General features: G+C 37.6%; 1 protein-coding gene across 43 annotated transcripts in view; it reads right to left on the bottom strand.

Moving 5' to 3' along the window:
• PTPRD (protein tyrosine phosphatase receptor type D) overlaps positions 1-17,234 on the bottom strand; it is a 1,502,332-nt gene that overhangs the window by 129,272 nt on the left and 1,355,826 nt on the right. For 22 of the 43 annotated variants that reach the window (XM_036021603.1, XM_036021606.1, XM_036021614.1 and 19 more), the window contains 4 exons: positions 16,039-16,248; positions 10,332-10,492; positions 4,643-4,657; positions 114-226 (listed from right to left, as the gene is read on the bottom strand). In XM_036021603.1, the coding sequence (XP_035877496.1) occupies positions 114-226; positions 4,643-4,657; positions 10,332-10,492; positions 16,039-16,248 (499 nt within the window). The remainder of the gene's footprint in view (positions 1-113; positions 227-4,642; positions 4,658-10,331; positions 10,493-16,038; positions 16,249-17,234) is intronic. The other 21 variants (XM_036021611.1, XM_036021634.1, XM_036021635.1 and 18 more) reach the window with 4 other exon arrangements.

Raw genomic sequence — 17,234 nt, 5'->3', positions numbered from 1 at the left:
ACACCCAAAATTGTTCAAAATAAAGTGATGCATTCACCCCTCAAGCAGCATCAGCTGGGCTATCAGATCTCAGTGCAGACTGTGTCATGTAGAAGATGAGTCACATCTCTTACCTGGTGTTTGAAAATTAAGGCGCCTTAGTTCTACTGGGTCTGTTGGATGGTGTGAGGGGACCTCCTTACTGTTCGGTATGCTGCTCTTTCTAGAGTCGGACTCTGCCCTTTTCCTAAAAAGAGAAAGTAGAAATGTAAGAATTAAAAAATAAAAACCAACTGAAACAGATTTAAAAAGCAGAGAGCTATGCCTCTTGCTCCTATTTTCAGTTTTACAATTTTCAAGGGCCAATTTGGTGACCTTGTTCAGGTTGTTTTTCCTTGCTTGGCCTACAGTATTTCCTCAGGTCCAAATTTTTTGTGGAAGCGGATGCACTCGAAGTCATCTTTCAGCTCTAGACTAAAGCAATTCAGTGAGTCTGACTCTAGGCTTTAAGGCAGTGTTGATGAGGGACACTCGGGTCCTTGCTCAGCTTTTCTCCCTTATCCACTAGCTCTGTTGGTGAGAAACAGGACAGAGGATCTCTAGTAGCCAATACTAAGATTATTGCCACCATAGAGAAAAGCGCTGAAATTACTGGGCCTCAAGTTGAACAGCTAAATTTGCCCCAGTTTCTCCTTTGTAAGAATATATAACTGATGGCTACGAAGTGGACCTGCATTGGATTTTCCCATAAGGCAGATAAATATAGTAAGTGCATGTCTAAGGTTCCAAGTTAGCCTAATACCTGGAATGAGATTGGGACCACACAAGACCAACATCAATTTCTCTTTCAAATCCCCACAACCAAAAAAAAGATAGTTGGCCATTTAATGGTGTTAAGCTAATTATGATTAATAATGTGCTAATGAAAGTCAATCACAGAAATGGAGAAAAAGCAATTTCATTGAGTGGTTAGCTCCACTCTCCTAATTCTCATTCAGGTATATAAACCATTAACACTGCCTTGATATAAATAATTCTTCACACAATTCATTCTGTATTTGTTTTACTGGCTATCTACTAGTTTTATTGAATACTCTTATTTAAAGTGTCATAATGTACTTTTAGCAAATGTCTATATAAATACTGTCAGGTTTTTCTCCCTAAGATTTCTTTATTCATTTTTTTAAACCCAAGTAATCAGAGTGGTACATAACTATTTTCTTTCAGGGCGACTTAGATTAACAATCCACTTAACAAATGGAAGTCTTTTTCAAACAGCGCTTTCTTTCCAACACTGATTCCAGCAATCTCCAGGCCAGAGTCACAATCCTCGCATGTCAGCCCTGCTCAGAGCAAAGGCATTCTCATCTAGGAGTGCTGCAAAGGGAACTCTCCCTTTCTCTTCTCGATATGACTGTGGAACGGCTTATTTGTGTTCCTGTGATAATGGGCTCTCATTCACTGTCACCCAGGTCATTCCATGAGAGGAAAATAAGTCTATCTCTGCTCATCTGTATAAAATAAAAACTCACAGAAAATGAAGGGAGGATGGATGCAAAGAGAAAGTACACTTGCTTTGCTCAAATGCAATGCCTTTGGCAAAATATGGCTGACTAAATGCATTTTCTTGAGGGATTCCTATTAGACACCTTGCTTTCTTAGACTTTGGACTGACCTGTCTCTTGATTTTGTTTCTACCTAAAAGTGACAGACACAGTCTTAGAACTGGAGGTACTGCCAAGGTATACCACCAGTCACAGGGAAGCAGTGAGTTGAGGTGTGCCAAAGGTACCGGTAGCTCTGGCTGTATGCAGTGTGACATGGGAAGAACAGAAGAGATGAAGGGCTGGCGAAAAAGATATGAGGAAGAAGAGAAAGGGCTCAGAAGATTGTGGGAAAGAAGGATGTGATGACCGGTTTCAGAGTAGAAAACATGACTGTGCTTATGCTGGGGATGTTTGCCTCAACACTGACAGATTCATTTTACCACAGAAGATGCAGATGCTAAATTGATTAATAAAATGTCACAGTGTGGCTTGCCAATGACCCCATGTGTAACAAACATGTAGTTGGTCTTCTCATTTCCAATTATCCCTGTGGCCCTTCTCAGTTTTTGGTCTTTTCACACAAGTTTGCAAAGATACATTTTTTTACTGATGTGCCAGACCCAATGACTAAAACGTAGATTTTTATCTCTTCTCAAAGTAGCTCTACTGTCTTTGTTGCAGGATTATGGAACCCAGAACTAGAAATATATGGACAAGAAGACGATTTCCCTCTTGCAGGTAAAGTGGAACATCCTCCTTATCTTCTTTTTCACTGAGGCCAGACTAAGTGACACTGAGACAAAGGACAGAAAAGAATAGTCTCTAAAGAAATTTAGCCAGATTTTCTCATGCCAGGAAGGCTGAAAATCACATCTCATTGCCCAGATGATTCTCAGAAAAACCCAAAGCACTGGAGTAAAACTGTAATTCATGCTTATAATAAATTGGAAGGGGTATCCTGACATTTCATAACTAGCTTCTCCCTCACTTTATCTGATCAAGTAAAGTGACCTCCAAGACCTCAGACTCCAAAAATCCTAGCCAGCTAGGAAAACCAGAAGTTTAAGTTTTGTTTTGTTTGGTTTGGTTTCTTTTGATAATCACAACATGGACAGTTCCAGCTTCCCATACTTATCATGTTATTTTCAAACAGAAAGGAGCTAAAATGGTTGTTGTCTAATGGAAAGAATTTCTGAGAAAGGTTTGAAGATGAAGAGTTTAGCCATCATCAGTATTAAGAGTAAAGACCTTGAAAAAATTAAATTTACTGTTGTAAAGTTTTAAATGGCATATCACAGCCTAAATTAGGTCCAAGATAAGAACATTTAGTAACATTTTTCCTGAGTTTTTCGAGGTCTCATTGTACTCATTTTAAACTAGTAAAAAAACAAAGAATAGTGACTAGAAACAGATTATCAACTTTGCCTTGCGATTTTATTTTTTCTGTTAAGATTATAGAGCCCGAGTATATTTAATTTCTTGCAGTAAGAAGTTGTTTCTCATGCACAGGAGTTATGTGGGTGAAAAGAAAATAGATCACATGATCTTTCAGAGATGGCAGAAACTGCTAACAGCATAAAAACACGTGTTTGGGGTGTGGATAATGTACAACAAAAATGCTGCTCTGTGGTCTAAGGGCAGTTCTATTTCCCACTTACTCTCTCCCGGGGTAAAGTGGGAAGCACGAAGAACAAGGGAGATTGAGTGGAAGATCAAATCTATTTGGAACAAAGATATTCAGGCATGGGAGTACAGGCTTTTGGAAAAATATATTTATTTGAAATCTCTGCTATTAATATTCAAAGGTATCAGTTCAAACGCTCACAGTCTGTCACTATTAGGAATGTAACTCTGCCATTACTGGTGTGTACCTCCTTGGGTAAGTGGACTACGAACCTTCTCAATTTCTTCATTCATGAAACAGAGGAGGAGGGTTAGTACATGGAATTGAGCTTCAGGCCCAATCCTCGTATTAACAGGACAAGAAGGCAGTGATGAAGTTGTGAAGTATGGACAGTGTTATAATGGGAAGGTAAATTCCTAAGTATGTCAAGTAGGTTCAAAATATTTTCTTTTGGTTGGGAAAAAACTTTTTCATGTTTTTCAGGTGAATCATTGATAACTAATGATCTACAAAAGTACATAAATAAAGAGGACCCTCATGGAGGTAGTAAGCTTTCTGTCAGTGTAAGGATAGCCTATGGACCAGTAATAAGTGATTTTAGGAAAAATACTGCAGCAGTGGTTCTCAAACCTCAGTATGAATCAGAATATCCTGGGAAGGCTTGCTAAACCACAGGTCGCTGGACTAATGTCCAGTTTCTGATTCAGTAGGTCTGGGGCAGGAGGCCCAGGAATCTGTATTTCAAGTTTCCTGCGAGGCTGATGCAGTGATCCAGAGACAACTTACTGAGAACTAGAATACAACATTGGAAGGCAGGTTAGTGAGCACTGAGATCCCCTTTGTCAGTTTAATTTTAATTGGGAATTTATATCTAATTAATGATATAGACATGGGTATATAGATATGAATTAGAAAGCTACACCAATCAGTCCATAATCACACAGTACAGATATTATTAGTATTGTTGTCACTACTATTACTATTACTATTCAAGGCTGGAAGACATGGACAATAATTCGGAATCACATAAATGTTTTCATTAACACTCTATCATCAATATTTGGAGTGTGTGAACAAGCTAGTGTTTCTGTACTGAGAGCTGACCAGAGATCAGACTTGAAAAGTGACCCTCAAACGAAACAAAACAAAACAGCTTATGAGACACCTCACATTTCTCTTCTACAGACACATTGACACGTAAAAATGCTCATTTCACCTTAACAACAAACAAAATTCAAAGACTGTTTTTACTGTTTTCTAAGTTCAGCTTTAAATAAAAGTAATCTGTTTTACCTTCTTATACAAAATCTTTCTCCCATAATCATTTTAATATCAAATTGTTTTATATATGTAGGCTTTATCCATCTTTTACTTGCCAGGTATCATCTTTTATGTCCATCCTCCACCCTCACCCCCTCAATACCTGCAAAGTCTACCAGTATCTTATTTTTTCCTTACTGTGCATTAAAGGGGTTTATTCTCTATTCCTCACCTGTCAGGTTTACTGCTCCATTTTAATGCAGCAACAAAATAAAAGAAAAAAGAAAAAAGAAAGGCTAAATGTTAGTTGGCCAATGGTAATGAGTAACCATGACAACCAAGATTTAACAGTGCTCACAGGTGGGGACACATAACTTACACACATTAGCAAATGACAGCATATCAAAATATTTTTAAAGGCCTCTAATCACAGAGTAAATGGAGGACATGAGGGCACATTGATAAATAAAGCATTTTTTAGTATGTTAATGTCATATTCGCTTTCATCCATCAATTTACAAAATATTGCCAGGATTAATCATATTCCAGGAAGTATTTGATGGTAGAGGTACAATTTGATTTTTTATAAAATATACCATGAGAAAACTACTAATGTACTTGAAGAGATTACAACATTATTCCATAAAAGAAATTTGCTCATTTAAAATAAAGAGTTCTCAGTGAAGGGGCAGGTTATTTCCTTAACAATATAAACTACTTGCACATTGCACAAAAATTTACACAACTGGATAATACATCATGAGGTAATAAAGTGGCAGAAATGAGTGCTTCAAATACCATTCGACAAGCTAGGTGATCATAAATCTTTTCTCCAATAAAAGATTAAACACATTTTCAGTTTTGGAAAAAGTAATGTTATAAATCTAGAGAGCATGACCCATCTGCATAGTGGTCTAATCCAGAAAAGTGTCTTATTACCAGCCAGTGCCATGACAGCTATTTCCTAGTCAAAGAGGCTGCTGTCTGTGAACACAGCCCCCTCATGCTCACAGCCACTTCCACCTGTGACAACGTGTGGACATATTTCCTACAGAGAGTACTCCTTTACCATAAAGACGTAATCTGAACAATCTTCATGGTGAGGCAAACTGCAAACTATTTAGTGAATTCTCAATTATAAAAATAAAGATACCGAGTCTACCTTAATGTCAACAAAATATATATTCACGTTGTTAGAGTATCTGGCTTTGAGATAATTTAGTCCATCTCTTTTCAAAAATAAAAAAGTCACATTTAAATAGTACAAAAAACATACAAAAAGAATAATGAAAATAGTATCAAGTACACAGGTTAATTCTCTTCTTAATTTTAAAGTGATTTACCTGGTGGTGCCAGGTTTTAAAAAATCCTACTCAGGTTTCTAACTTACTCATTTTTTAATCAATGAGGTCATTAGTTGTTGGAAAATCTATTCTTTTGGATGGAAGAGAACCATTTAGTGAATTATCAGTTTTACCTATTAAAAGGCTGTTGATATTCAGATGAATAAATACAGTGTGCAACTCCCTCCCTCCTCCACAGAAATGTTGGCCTCACCACACACATGGATACATAATTGGTGTGAGTGTCCTAGTTTGAAGGCTTTTAGAACCAGTATATTTAAATTATAGGCCTGAGAGTTTTATCATGGATCTTGCCAGCCAAGATAAAGGTAATACTGAGTGATGGAGTAGACCAGTGGGGGGAACCGAGTTTGTTTAACACCATTTGGCTTGTACAAATCTGATCACATAGTATCTCTGTGTCATGCGCTCTACTAGGCACAAAGGACACAGTGAGGAATAAGGCAGACGCCTTCACCCACACTATGGAGAGAGCGGAGGAGTGGCCTCGGAGTGAGAGGAAAGGTGTTGCAGACTTAGCAAAGGGGTCTCTTTGACAGCAGCCTGGAAATATATGTAGGGTTGATTCAAAAGAGAAGACTACAGAGACAAAGCCCACAGAGGGCCAGTGTTGGGTCTGGGAAAAGGTGGAGTCTTATTTTAGTCACATCTACTTCATGGCCTTCCCATATTAAAGTCCGGGGGTAGTTTTGAAAGTTATTTACTGTCTCCACAGTATCCATTCAGGTTAGACTGTCACTGTTATGGATGATCATTTTGTCTGGACCATGCTTAGATCTTTGCAGCGTCCTAGCCTATATTCTGCCCTCGCCCTAGTACATAATAAACACTTCTCACCCATCCTGAGATGATTTCCCATATATTTAGCCTACCATTTTTAAATATTTTCTATATTCAGAATTCCTAGACAGTTCTAGAACGGCTGAGACACCTTACATAATGTAACAAATGTACAGGATAGATGAATATCTAAGAGCATTCAATTGCTTTATGGATCCTTTTGTGTGTATGTGGAGTGGGGAGAAGGGCATCCTGGAGTCATATTTAAAAACATACACTCAACTCTGGGCGGGCAGAAATAATAGAACAAAGATTTTATTGCTTGGTGTTTGATATTCTCATTATAGAACATTATCATTAAAAGGGTTTAATTATCTAGTCTATGTATTCATGTTATAAATGAGGAAACAGAGACCCAGAGTTCTGGCATGACTTTCAACCCCATATAGCCAGCTAGTCACAGAGCAGGGGCTGTAACTCAGTTTTACTCATTCCTAAACCTTGCTACCATCTTACCTCTGTACATTTTAAAATCACATATAGAGTATAAAATTTCAAAATTTCAAAATAATCATAGGGCAAGATAACTTGTAACACTGAAGACCTGCCAAATATATTTTAATTTTCTGATGATTCAGAAGGTGTCTTAAGGCACTTACAAAGCCTCAGTGATATTGTTTTGTCCCTCATTTTCAATGTATTGTAGTTTTACAAATCACTAGATTAAAACAAAGTCAAATGAATAGTACTATCGAAGAGTGCCATTTCCACGTGAATATAGTAATAGAAATATGTCTCAAGGTCTCCTGAGACAGCTTTACATGGACAAACCATCCAGAGCTATAGACCTACTCTAAACATAAGCAGTCTTGTAAACAGGTGTATATGATAAACAGAATTATCAAGATAATATGAGTCAACAGTATTTTATACTCACTCCCTACTCAAATGATACACTTCCTGTGTATCATTTATACACAGGAAGTGAAATATTTAAAAAATGATAATATAGTCAATTTTAACAACCTATGTATGAACTCAAAGGCACCTAAAAGGATGAAGTATTTATTACATAATTAACTTTGCACAGAGTCCAAGCTATAAAAGACACTATTCATTGCATACAGAAGATTTCCTCTTGAACTGCCTCACGATAATCAAGAAGGACATTGTTGGGTCTACTTGAATTTCAAGTCAGGGATGTTCTTTACTGCTGAAGCAAGCATTTCTATTTCAGAAATGCTTCATGGGCCTTCAGATGGTTAGCTAAATATACTTAGCATTCGAGGATGTGTGCATCTTCCAACAATTGCATTAGAGGATGCTTGCATATGCACATGCTAAAATGCAACTATTTTAATGGAGTCATAAAACCTTTAGATAGGATGCCTTTTTTTGTGGGATTAGGAAAAGTTACAATGGAGTTGATTTTTTTCAGGCACATGCAAATGAAGAATGGGAAATTTAATTATAAATGTTATCAAGGTTAAAATTATCAAGGTTAAAAACCTATTTCTTCACATTTACATAACTAACTCACAAATTGCAAGCACACCTCTGCTCAGAGACCTAACTTAAGGATAGTCAGATATATTGCAATGAAACACCACTTAAAAAAATAAAGCAAGCATTTTGTCCATTTTGAATAATCACAGAATGTTACGTGATGCGGTCTAGAAATGCAACTGTCAGGAAGCACATGTGTTCTCATTTGACTCCCACAGTAGGATGTGGTAATTGAATAAATATTTCACTGAAGACAATTATAATTCTACTCTTGCTTTTTAATCATTGTATTCTCTTTGGGTCATAAGCACAGCACATGAACAGCAAAGGCTGCCAGCTCCTGCTTGGATGCACCCCTGATCCGTTGTTGCTCTGGGCGTGTGGCTGCCTCCTGTGTCCTGCTCTTACCTCTTGCACAGGACAGAGGTGATCGAATGCAATGCATACTGGTGAGGTGCGAATCGGGATGAGAAGGTTGAAGCCATCGAGGAAGAGGGGACTTTTGCCTTTAATTATTTGCTTTTTCAGCTCTTTTATGACATGGATAATTGAGTGATGGCAGTGATCAGGAAAAAATAATGATGGATATGTCTTTCTTTCTAGCTCTAAAATAGGCTAGGAGATTTAATGGGTTATGGTTATGAACTTCTTTCTTTAAGTTGTCCTTTTTTTCCCTTAGCTCTTTATTCACATTGAAGTAAAATGGAATGTAGTTTCATAAGAGAAACTTTTAAAAAAAATTTAATCTTTATTGCATTTTTTTCCATTACCATTTAGTCCCCTTATACCCCATCCCCCCAGTAATCACCACACTGTTGTCTGTGTCCATGAGTCCTTTTTCCTTTTTGCTCAATCCTTCTATCAAAGACGTGTCTGGAAGAATATACTTTTGAGTCAAGAGAAGAAGTTATAAAAAAAATAAAGACTATTCCAGGAATATAAGGTATTTAACAAAGGAATACAGTTAGAAATAATTAATGTAAACCTAATGAAGGAAACTATATAGATAGAAAAAAGAAATAATGGAAATAGGATGATCAGATTAAACATGTAAGCAAGACTCACAATGAAGAAACTCTCATCTGAGTTTGAAGGTTAAGGTTTTGAGGAGAGAGAAAGAGAGGGGAAGGAGGAGGAAGAGGGAGTATAAGAAGGGGGGGAAATGGGGGAGGAGATGGAGGGAGGGAGAGAGAAGCAGCCTATTTCATAGCAGAGCAAAGAGATCATCAAAGAGTATTCTAAAAGATGGTGCACTACAAAGGAAAATGGGAACACAAAGTTTCATGAAATAAAACTTGAATTGGAAGAAAAGAAAAGTTGTTATAAAGGAGGAGAATTCAGAATTTAGTCATTCTAAATTTTAAGAGAATACATTATGTTAATTTTTATAGTTTTATATATTTATAATACTATAATCATATTTTTAAGCCAAAAAGCATTTAGAGGTAGAAGAATTGCTAATGTTTTTCATTCTGACTAAGCAGTGATCTGGGGGCAAACATTTTGCTTATAAGCAATGGAGGCAGAGATATAATTTAAAGAGAGTGGACAATCAGCAAACATGGGTAGATGTGAATTATTTGCATCCTAATTGTAATCAAAGACACTAAGTCAGATTGGCATTTAAAAACAGAGGTGATTTTTTTTTAAAAAAGGATAATGGTACCTCATATCCCTTTTTGGACACTAATGAGAATTCAGTATTCAAGATGTGGAAAGGGTTAGAAGAAAACCAGGTAAAGAAAAAGTTCATTGTCTTCCTTTTTTTCTTTCTCTAATCTTCAAATTTTAGCTCCTTTTCTAAGTTTTGAGAAATACCTACAGGGAAAATCTCAGTGCATGTGCACATCAGAGTTATGAAGTGAACACAAATGTACAATTTTGTAGTATTTCAAAAACCATGTTGCAACTGAGCAATTAGTCATTTAAAACAATCAAATGCAAGCTTGCATAGAATTATCTACTTGTGGACATACTAATGTCTCAAATGTCATGCAAAGTGCTCATACTACATAAAATAGCTCAGAAGATAGAGGCTATGATTCATGCATGCTGAGCAACAAAGTCTACACCAAACACACTGAATAGGATTGTAAATTATACAGTCTTTACATTTTGTTTTAACTCTAATGAAACACATCCCAGTAATCACTGGGGCTACACTGAAGTATTTCTACCAAGATTAACCGAATAATGACCACAGAAGAGTTAACAAGTCTTCAAAAATGAGGCAGCCCCCAAGATTGTAATAGAAATATTGGGCAAACCTACCTTTTATAAAGAAGAATAGCTATGACAATGCAGATGATAAAGACCACTGCAAGGACGGGACCTACAACCCAGATTAGGCCTTCTTCTTCGTCTGTGATTGGCTGTGGATCCAGATCCATTGACACAACGGGGTCGGAGTAGGGACTGGTTGCATACATCTTCTGAGGAAAAACAGAGTTTATGTTAGTTATAAACTAATGCCTTCTCCTGTAGAGCTGTAGCATTAGAAGAAGCAAATATTGGTGACAGTGTGGATTTGAAGATAAGTGTGTGTGAAACAATGTAATTAAAAAGGAGGAGAAGGGAGGAGAGGGGAGACAGAAGAAAAGGGAAGAAGCAAGGAGGGAAAAGCTTGGCAATCTAAATTTCCTTATACAGGGTAGTATTCCATAATAAAATGATTTTTGATGATATAAATTACTACAGATATACTATTTTACTGGGGTCTATCCATGGCATACTAAATGATATTATGAAGTATGAAGTATTAGTAATTAACCAGTTGCAAAATGTTCAATGAGCATTTACATTGTGCTAATGAGTTCCATGCTATGTGAAAATCAACCGAAATATTAGCTCCAGCATTCAAGACATTACCACTTAGTTAAGGAGACCAGATTTTAAAAAGTAAATATTTATAGAGGAAAATATTAGTATTTAACTACATGTTAAATTATATAAGTAGTCCTTAGTACTGTGTACATTAGTTAGAAAATAGAGCCCAAACAATCAACAAAGTCTAGAATTTCAGAAGAGAGATCCATTGTTCAAGTTATAGATGCAAGATGTATAAAACTGACATTACAGCTTTCCAGAACACAGAATTTTTTAGAACTTAAAAGGACTTAGCAGTTCCCATTTAATTTTATTAGTTACTTCACAGAGGCTGGTGTGGTTGTTCCCAACTGATACAGAAAAAAGGGAACCCTTATACAGAGTTGGTGGGAATGTAAATTGGTCCAGCCATTATGAAAAACAGCATATTGTCTCCCCAAAACATTAGAAATAGAACTATCTCGTGATCCAGCAATCGCACTCCTTGGTATATATCCAAAGGCAATGAAATCACCGTCTTGAAGAGGTATCTGCACACCTGGGTTCACTGCAGCATTGTTCACAATACTGAAGATACGGACACAACCTAGGTGTCCTTGGATGGATGAATGAACAAATAAAATGTGATCCACATGTGGTGCACGCATACATCTATACATATACAATGAAATATTCACAGTCATTTTAAAAAAGCAGGAAAACCTGCCATTTGCAAGAGTGCAGATAAATCTCCCCAGAGGGCAGACAACAGAATGGTGACTGCCAAAGGCTGAAGGGAGGAAACGGGGAGATGCAGGTCATAGGGTAAAAACCTTTAACTGTAAGAAATTCTGAGGATCTACGTTCAGCCTGGTGACTATGGTTAATAGTATAGTATTGTGTACTCAAAAGTTGCTGAGAGTAGGTCTTAAGCATTCTCACCACACAGAGAAGAGGAATTACTACGTAAGATAATAGATGTGTTAATTATCTTGATCGTGTAACCGTTCCACATGTATATGGATATAAATCATCATTTTGTACACTTTAAATACATACATAATTATATGTGGCATTTTTTTCACTCAATAAAACTGGAAGAATACAACTCCCAGGTGAAAGAACAGAATGAGTATCTATGAATTTGGTTTTCATAACATTTCACTTGGTTCGGTCCTGTTTTAGTTTACACTAAGATTGTATTCTCTTAACTCTGTCCCTTTTAAGGTCCTATCTTTTCCTTTTCCAACAAAGACCAATCCACATCCATGGGCTGCCCCCCTCTCCTACCACTGGCACCTCATCTCTTCTCATTCCAGCATTGGTCCGAATCTCTCATTTGCCAAGTCTGATTGTCATGATTCAGTTCTTACCCTTCCAGACATCTTTTCTGGATTTGCCACAGTTGAGCAAACCTTTAAAATTCCCTTCTCTCCTCTCTGAATTCTGTACTCAACTAGTCCCTTCCCAACCTTGCCAACTGATCATGTCCTGTTGAGTTAACTGCCTCTACATCTATCCCATGCCAGCATTCTTCAGTTTTATTTTCTGCTAGTCTCTCTTTTTCTCCCTTATCTGGCAAGGTCATCACCAGTGTTAAATATCAACCTGTATGCAGATTACTTTCTCACTAATGTTACCAAATTCACAAACTCTAATAAGCCCCAGACCTTCATTTCCAATGGTTTCTAGAGATTACTACATGTATTATCAACTTAAGAACTACATGTGTTATTTCCTTGCTTCCCAGATATACCCACCTTCTGACTTGCTTATTCTCCTCACCCTCTCAGTAGCTAGGAATGAAAAACTGCTGGTTTTATCTAGTCTATGTCCCCTAAGCCCATCCACTCTCCAGTCTCCTGGGTACCACTTTCCTTCAGGACCTCATTCATGCTTATACAAACCATGCCCAGACTCTCTTCCTTCCTCACAGAGTCTGTATTGCTGATACAGTAAACTATAGCTATGAAACCTTCAGGAGGATCTCAGGTGATTCTTACCAAAACCTAGACATCAGCATCATTCTTAATTTTGTAACCATAAAATTGTGGTTACAATTTTGTTTTGAACTTCCTTACCACATATAAAATATTCCATCAAAGTGAAATTCTTGTTATTACTCCACAAAAATCTATCCTTTCTCTTTAACTCTCTCAGAAGCTCCACAACATTTAGCTTTAGAAATCCAACTAATCTTCAAGTCTCCACTTAAATACTGCCTTCAATGAAGCTAACTCTCCTTAACCAGAAATAACCAATTATTCTACAAAATGTAGGTAAAATAATTTTAAAAAGTTTAGGTAGCCCTTTATTCTTTTTTTAATGACATGCATCGAATTTTATTTTGTTTTTGTTTTTTTATCTGTATATACATCTTCTTTCCTTAATGAAATTACAAACTTCTGGAAGATAGGGGTCTCTTTGTGTTTGTATACTAAAAGCAGCTAGTTTGGGACTCTGTACGTAGTGAATTCCCAACAAACCTTTGTTGAGTAAAATAAATTGTCCATCTTTTCAAATGGCTGACATTATCAAGGCAAAGAAAAATATGCTCATTTTTCCCCATGATCAGTAAATATATTTAATTTTTTAATCTGCATTTAAAAATATTTGTTATGGGCATAAATTCTAATTTTTGCAATAAGCTCAGTAGTCAGGCTGGAGAGCACATGCCCCAGTACATGTTCATAAACTATCCTCCCTTCCCATTTTCCTCAGAAACTGGGAAAGAGATTAACTAGACTTTGAGAATTTCTAATGTATCAAAAAAGATAACAACTCAGTATATTTACAACCTTCTAAAAAGCAGATAAAAATATGTATATGTAAAGATTTACACAAAGGACTTGACAAAGACACTAAATCTCCAAGAAATATGATTCTCCACATAAGTATAATTATTTGTTTTGGTTCACACTTTCTCCATTTTGTGGGTCACACTCAAACTGGCAGACAACAGTAAGCAACACTCGAGATGTAAAATTCTTTACCAAGAGCTTTTGAGATAACAATCTTGGTCTGCCAAGATAGAAACCTAAGCAGTGGTTTCCCCAAAGCACACAGATCAGGAACCAGAAACGAGAAAAATGAAAGGGAAATGAAACCGTAAAATAACACCAGCTTGTGAAATTTGGAATTTGTGCAGTGTGTGGGGGAACAGAAAGATCAAACCTCTGGTCGTTCTACACATGTCCTCTGATGTTCTTGATAAAAAGCAGTGGATTGGGGTAAAACTTCTGTCTTTGGGGAGGGGGCACATGTGCTCTGTGCAAATTATCAGTCCAACCTTGGGGTGATTAGGGTGCTTTATTAACAATCATTCATGAAAAGTACAGTAAAGGACTGTATCACTGCTAACAGTATACTAGTGAGAGGTAAGTCTCTTCTATAAAGTAAATGCTGGCCTGAAAACACATGTGAGACACAAAGACTGTGCTGTCAGCTGTGAGAATGATATTGAGAAAGATGATGAAGAAAAAGGACACTTCAGACAACACATTTGGAAAAAAACCCTAATTACACCATCAAAGAAACAGTGCAATGACATGCTAGGGGTTGGTGCAGACCCTCATCAATGGTGATGCATTTAAATGCTAGTGAAAACGTCTGGGAGACATCCGAAACCAGGGCCTCTGACACTGGTTCAACCCTCCTGGTGACCTGCAGCATTCTCTGTTCTACCTCAATGGTCCAAATGTACCTTCTGAAACGTCCTAGAGCTAGCTAAAGAAAATTATTTTCAGATATCTAAAAGTCATTTAAAAAAAGAGAAAGAGATGATTTCCAATATTCCATTAACCTTGATGTTTTGCCTTAAAACCTCCAACTAGAGCAGTGGTCCTTAACCTTTTTGGCACCACCGGTTTCCTGGAAGACTGGGAGGGAAGAGGGGTGGGGGCCACACACAGGGGGCAGAGCTCAGGCGAGTTTCCCTCAACCTACGGTGGTTGGGCTTGGGTGGGGGCCGAGACAGCAGGCAGAGCTCCAGGAGCTTTAGCTTGTGGCCTGATTTCTAACAGGGTGCTGACAACTACTGGGGATCTCTGAACTAGAGAGAGAAAGCATATTCCCATATTAAAATTCCAGGAAGCCAGTCACTTTGTTTTCAAATGACATTTTGTGTACAAAGGTAAACCAGGCAGAAAGGCCGCCTTTGTGCTTTCATCTTCCACAGGGGAATTCCTTCAGGCACTTGAAGAGAGGCCCCGCTGTACAAGCTCACGCCCGATGTGGAGAAATCTTTGATACATCTCAGGCCTCTTCTACAGGAAAGTGACGGGCTCAGCTGAGCTGCCACGCCTTGTCAGTTTTAGGCCCTAATCTATTAGAAAGATACAGTGTAGAATACGTATATTAAATGTTAATGTGAACTTCCACTTCAAAAGCCGTCCCCTTCCCATCCACAATTTCTCTGCCTCTCTTTTTAACATTCAAAGCAACTGAAGCATAAAATGACATAAGAGCAAGATGAATTACATAAAAGAAGACAACTCATTATTTAGAGTACCTTAGGAATTCTCCATTTTATTGAATTATTTTCTAACTTTCTTGGCTTTTCACTGATAAAGTCACTGGTAAATTGCTATAATTAAAGAAGCTGGCTCTGCTTGCCTTTTCCCAGACAGAACTTCCTCAGAGAATCTGAGCAGACAGACAGCACTGTGGGCTCACTGGCTGTTATAGGGGAATAAAATACAGTCACCTCCTATTAATATTTTCAAATACCTGCAAATGTAATATGTGCAAGTACAGAGCTTGTTCCTATTTTAATCACACAGGCTGATGTCTATTAGGTATTATGCAAAATTTGTTTTTTGATTGCAGCCACGCTGAAAGGGTGAGGAAGGATACTGTGAGGACTGACGGCTCTCACCCTCCTATAAATGTGTGTCACATCAGAAGGTCTCCAGAACCATGCTCTAACACTTTGGCACTTCACATACTTGAAGCCTACCTAAATTCCCTGTAATTAGAGACACAGACCTGTTTGCAGTGAAAGCTCAAGAAGATTAGCCAGCAGTGTTCACAAAGTAGGCAGCTGTTACATTAAGTTAATGACAGCGGGTGCGAATTAATTAGGATGGATATACCTATGTATCCCCAAATAATCATATTCTGGTGAAATGTGTAGGGATGACATAGGAAATAGGTGCCATCACAATTAACTTACAGACTCTGCATGTTCCATCACTGCCAACACGAAGAAGACATATTCCTGACCGCTCTGGAGTTGCTTGTTTGTAAATCCACCGTAATGTTTGTCATCGCCCAGGGTGAACTCGGTGGGAAGGACGTCAAAGTGGGCGGCTATGTATGGCTTTAATTCAACCTCTCTCCCATAACGGATGCTTCTGCGTTTCCTAGATATCTCTTTGAGCAGCTTAGGGAAAAAAGTGGGAAACGGAGAAAGACATGTAAACAATAACCCAACTTAATGTAAGTTTAATGGGAGAAGTTAATGCAGGATTGGGACAACCTAAAGGCAATTTGTCTCACTTCATGTGGCATATCAGCATCACTAAAATCTCAGGTGTCTCTGGCAAATGCCCATCTTGCTGTCAAGGTAAGAGACTGGACTGCTACTGCGAGGCCCAGGCTACAGATACAGGACAATGAGATCCTTAGCGGTAGCTCATATCACTGTCTGCCCTAATGACATCCTCTCGAGTGCATTATAACTTGTCTAAAGAAACAAGTCAGCTTGTCACGCAGGATTTATTGTTATTTATTAAACAAGTAGAAAACTCAGATAAAGTCGTCTAAACCTTCAAATATTACTAACTTTCCACAGAGGTTAGTGCCATTTCAGATTGTTTCTAGTAATGAGATAATTTATATGTTGCAATTTTCCTCAAATCTGCGGGAATAAAACCTGATAACCAATTTTTAATTGACAATATTAAATAGATATTACCATTCACTTCACATTTACTAGCTTGACTCGGTTCCTTGATTAAGGCACTTATGAAAACTTTATGGCAAAATTACTGACCACTCTTGTTTTTTAAATTGGAGATGATAATAGTAAACACCAAACTAATGATATTTCCTCAGTAGAATGAGATCCCAGTATAATCAAGGCTGGGCTCCTGGGACCTTAAGGGCTGCAGGCTGTGCACGTGACAAACACCACTTCCGTCTGTCAGAGCCTGGGGGTAGGCCCCACCCTCTTCCACACTGAGAACTGGGAATGCACTCAGCTGGTTCAAAACTGTGACCCAAGAAATGTGAAAGACGGAGCTGTAGTTATATAATCTGTGCCACATTATTTCTGAACAACTTTTCATTTAAAACATCCTCAAATTTTTTGTGAAATTTAAGTTTACTGATACAACTAGAATTATATAAAATATAAGCTATTTTATG

The sequence above is a fragment of the Phyllostomus discolor genome, chromosome 3, assembly GCF_004126475.2.
Source record: "Phyllostomus discolor isolate MPI-MPIP mPhyDis1 chromosome 3, mPhyDis1.pri.v3, whole genome shotgun sequence".
Lineage (NCBI taxonomy): Eukaryota > Metazoa > Chordata > Mammalia > Chiroptera > Phyllostomidae > Phyllostomus > Phyllostomus discolor.
The sequence above is the reverse complement of the archived record's forward strand: the minus strand, read 5'-3'. Positions and strand labels throughout refer to the sequence as shown.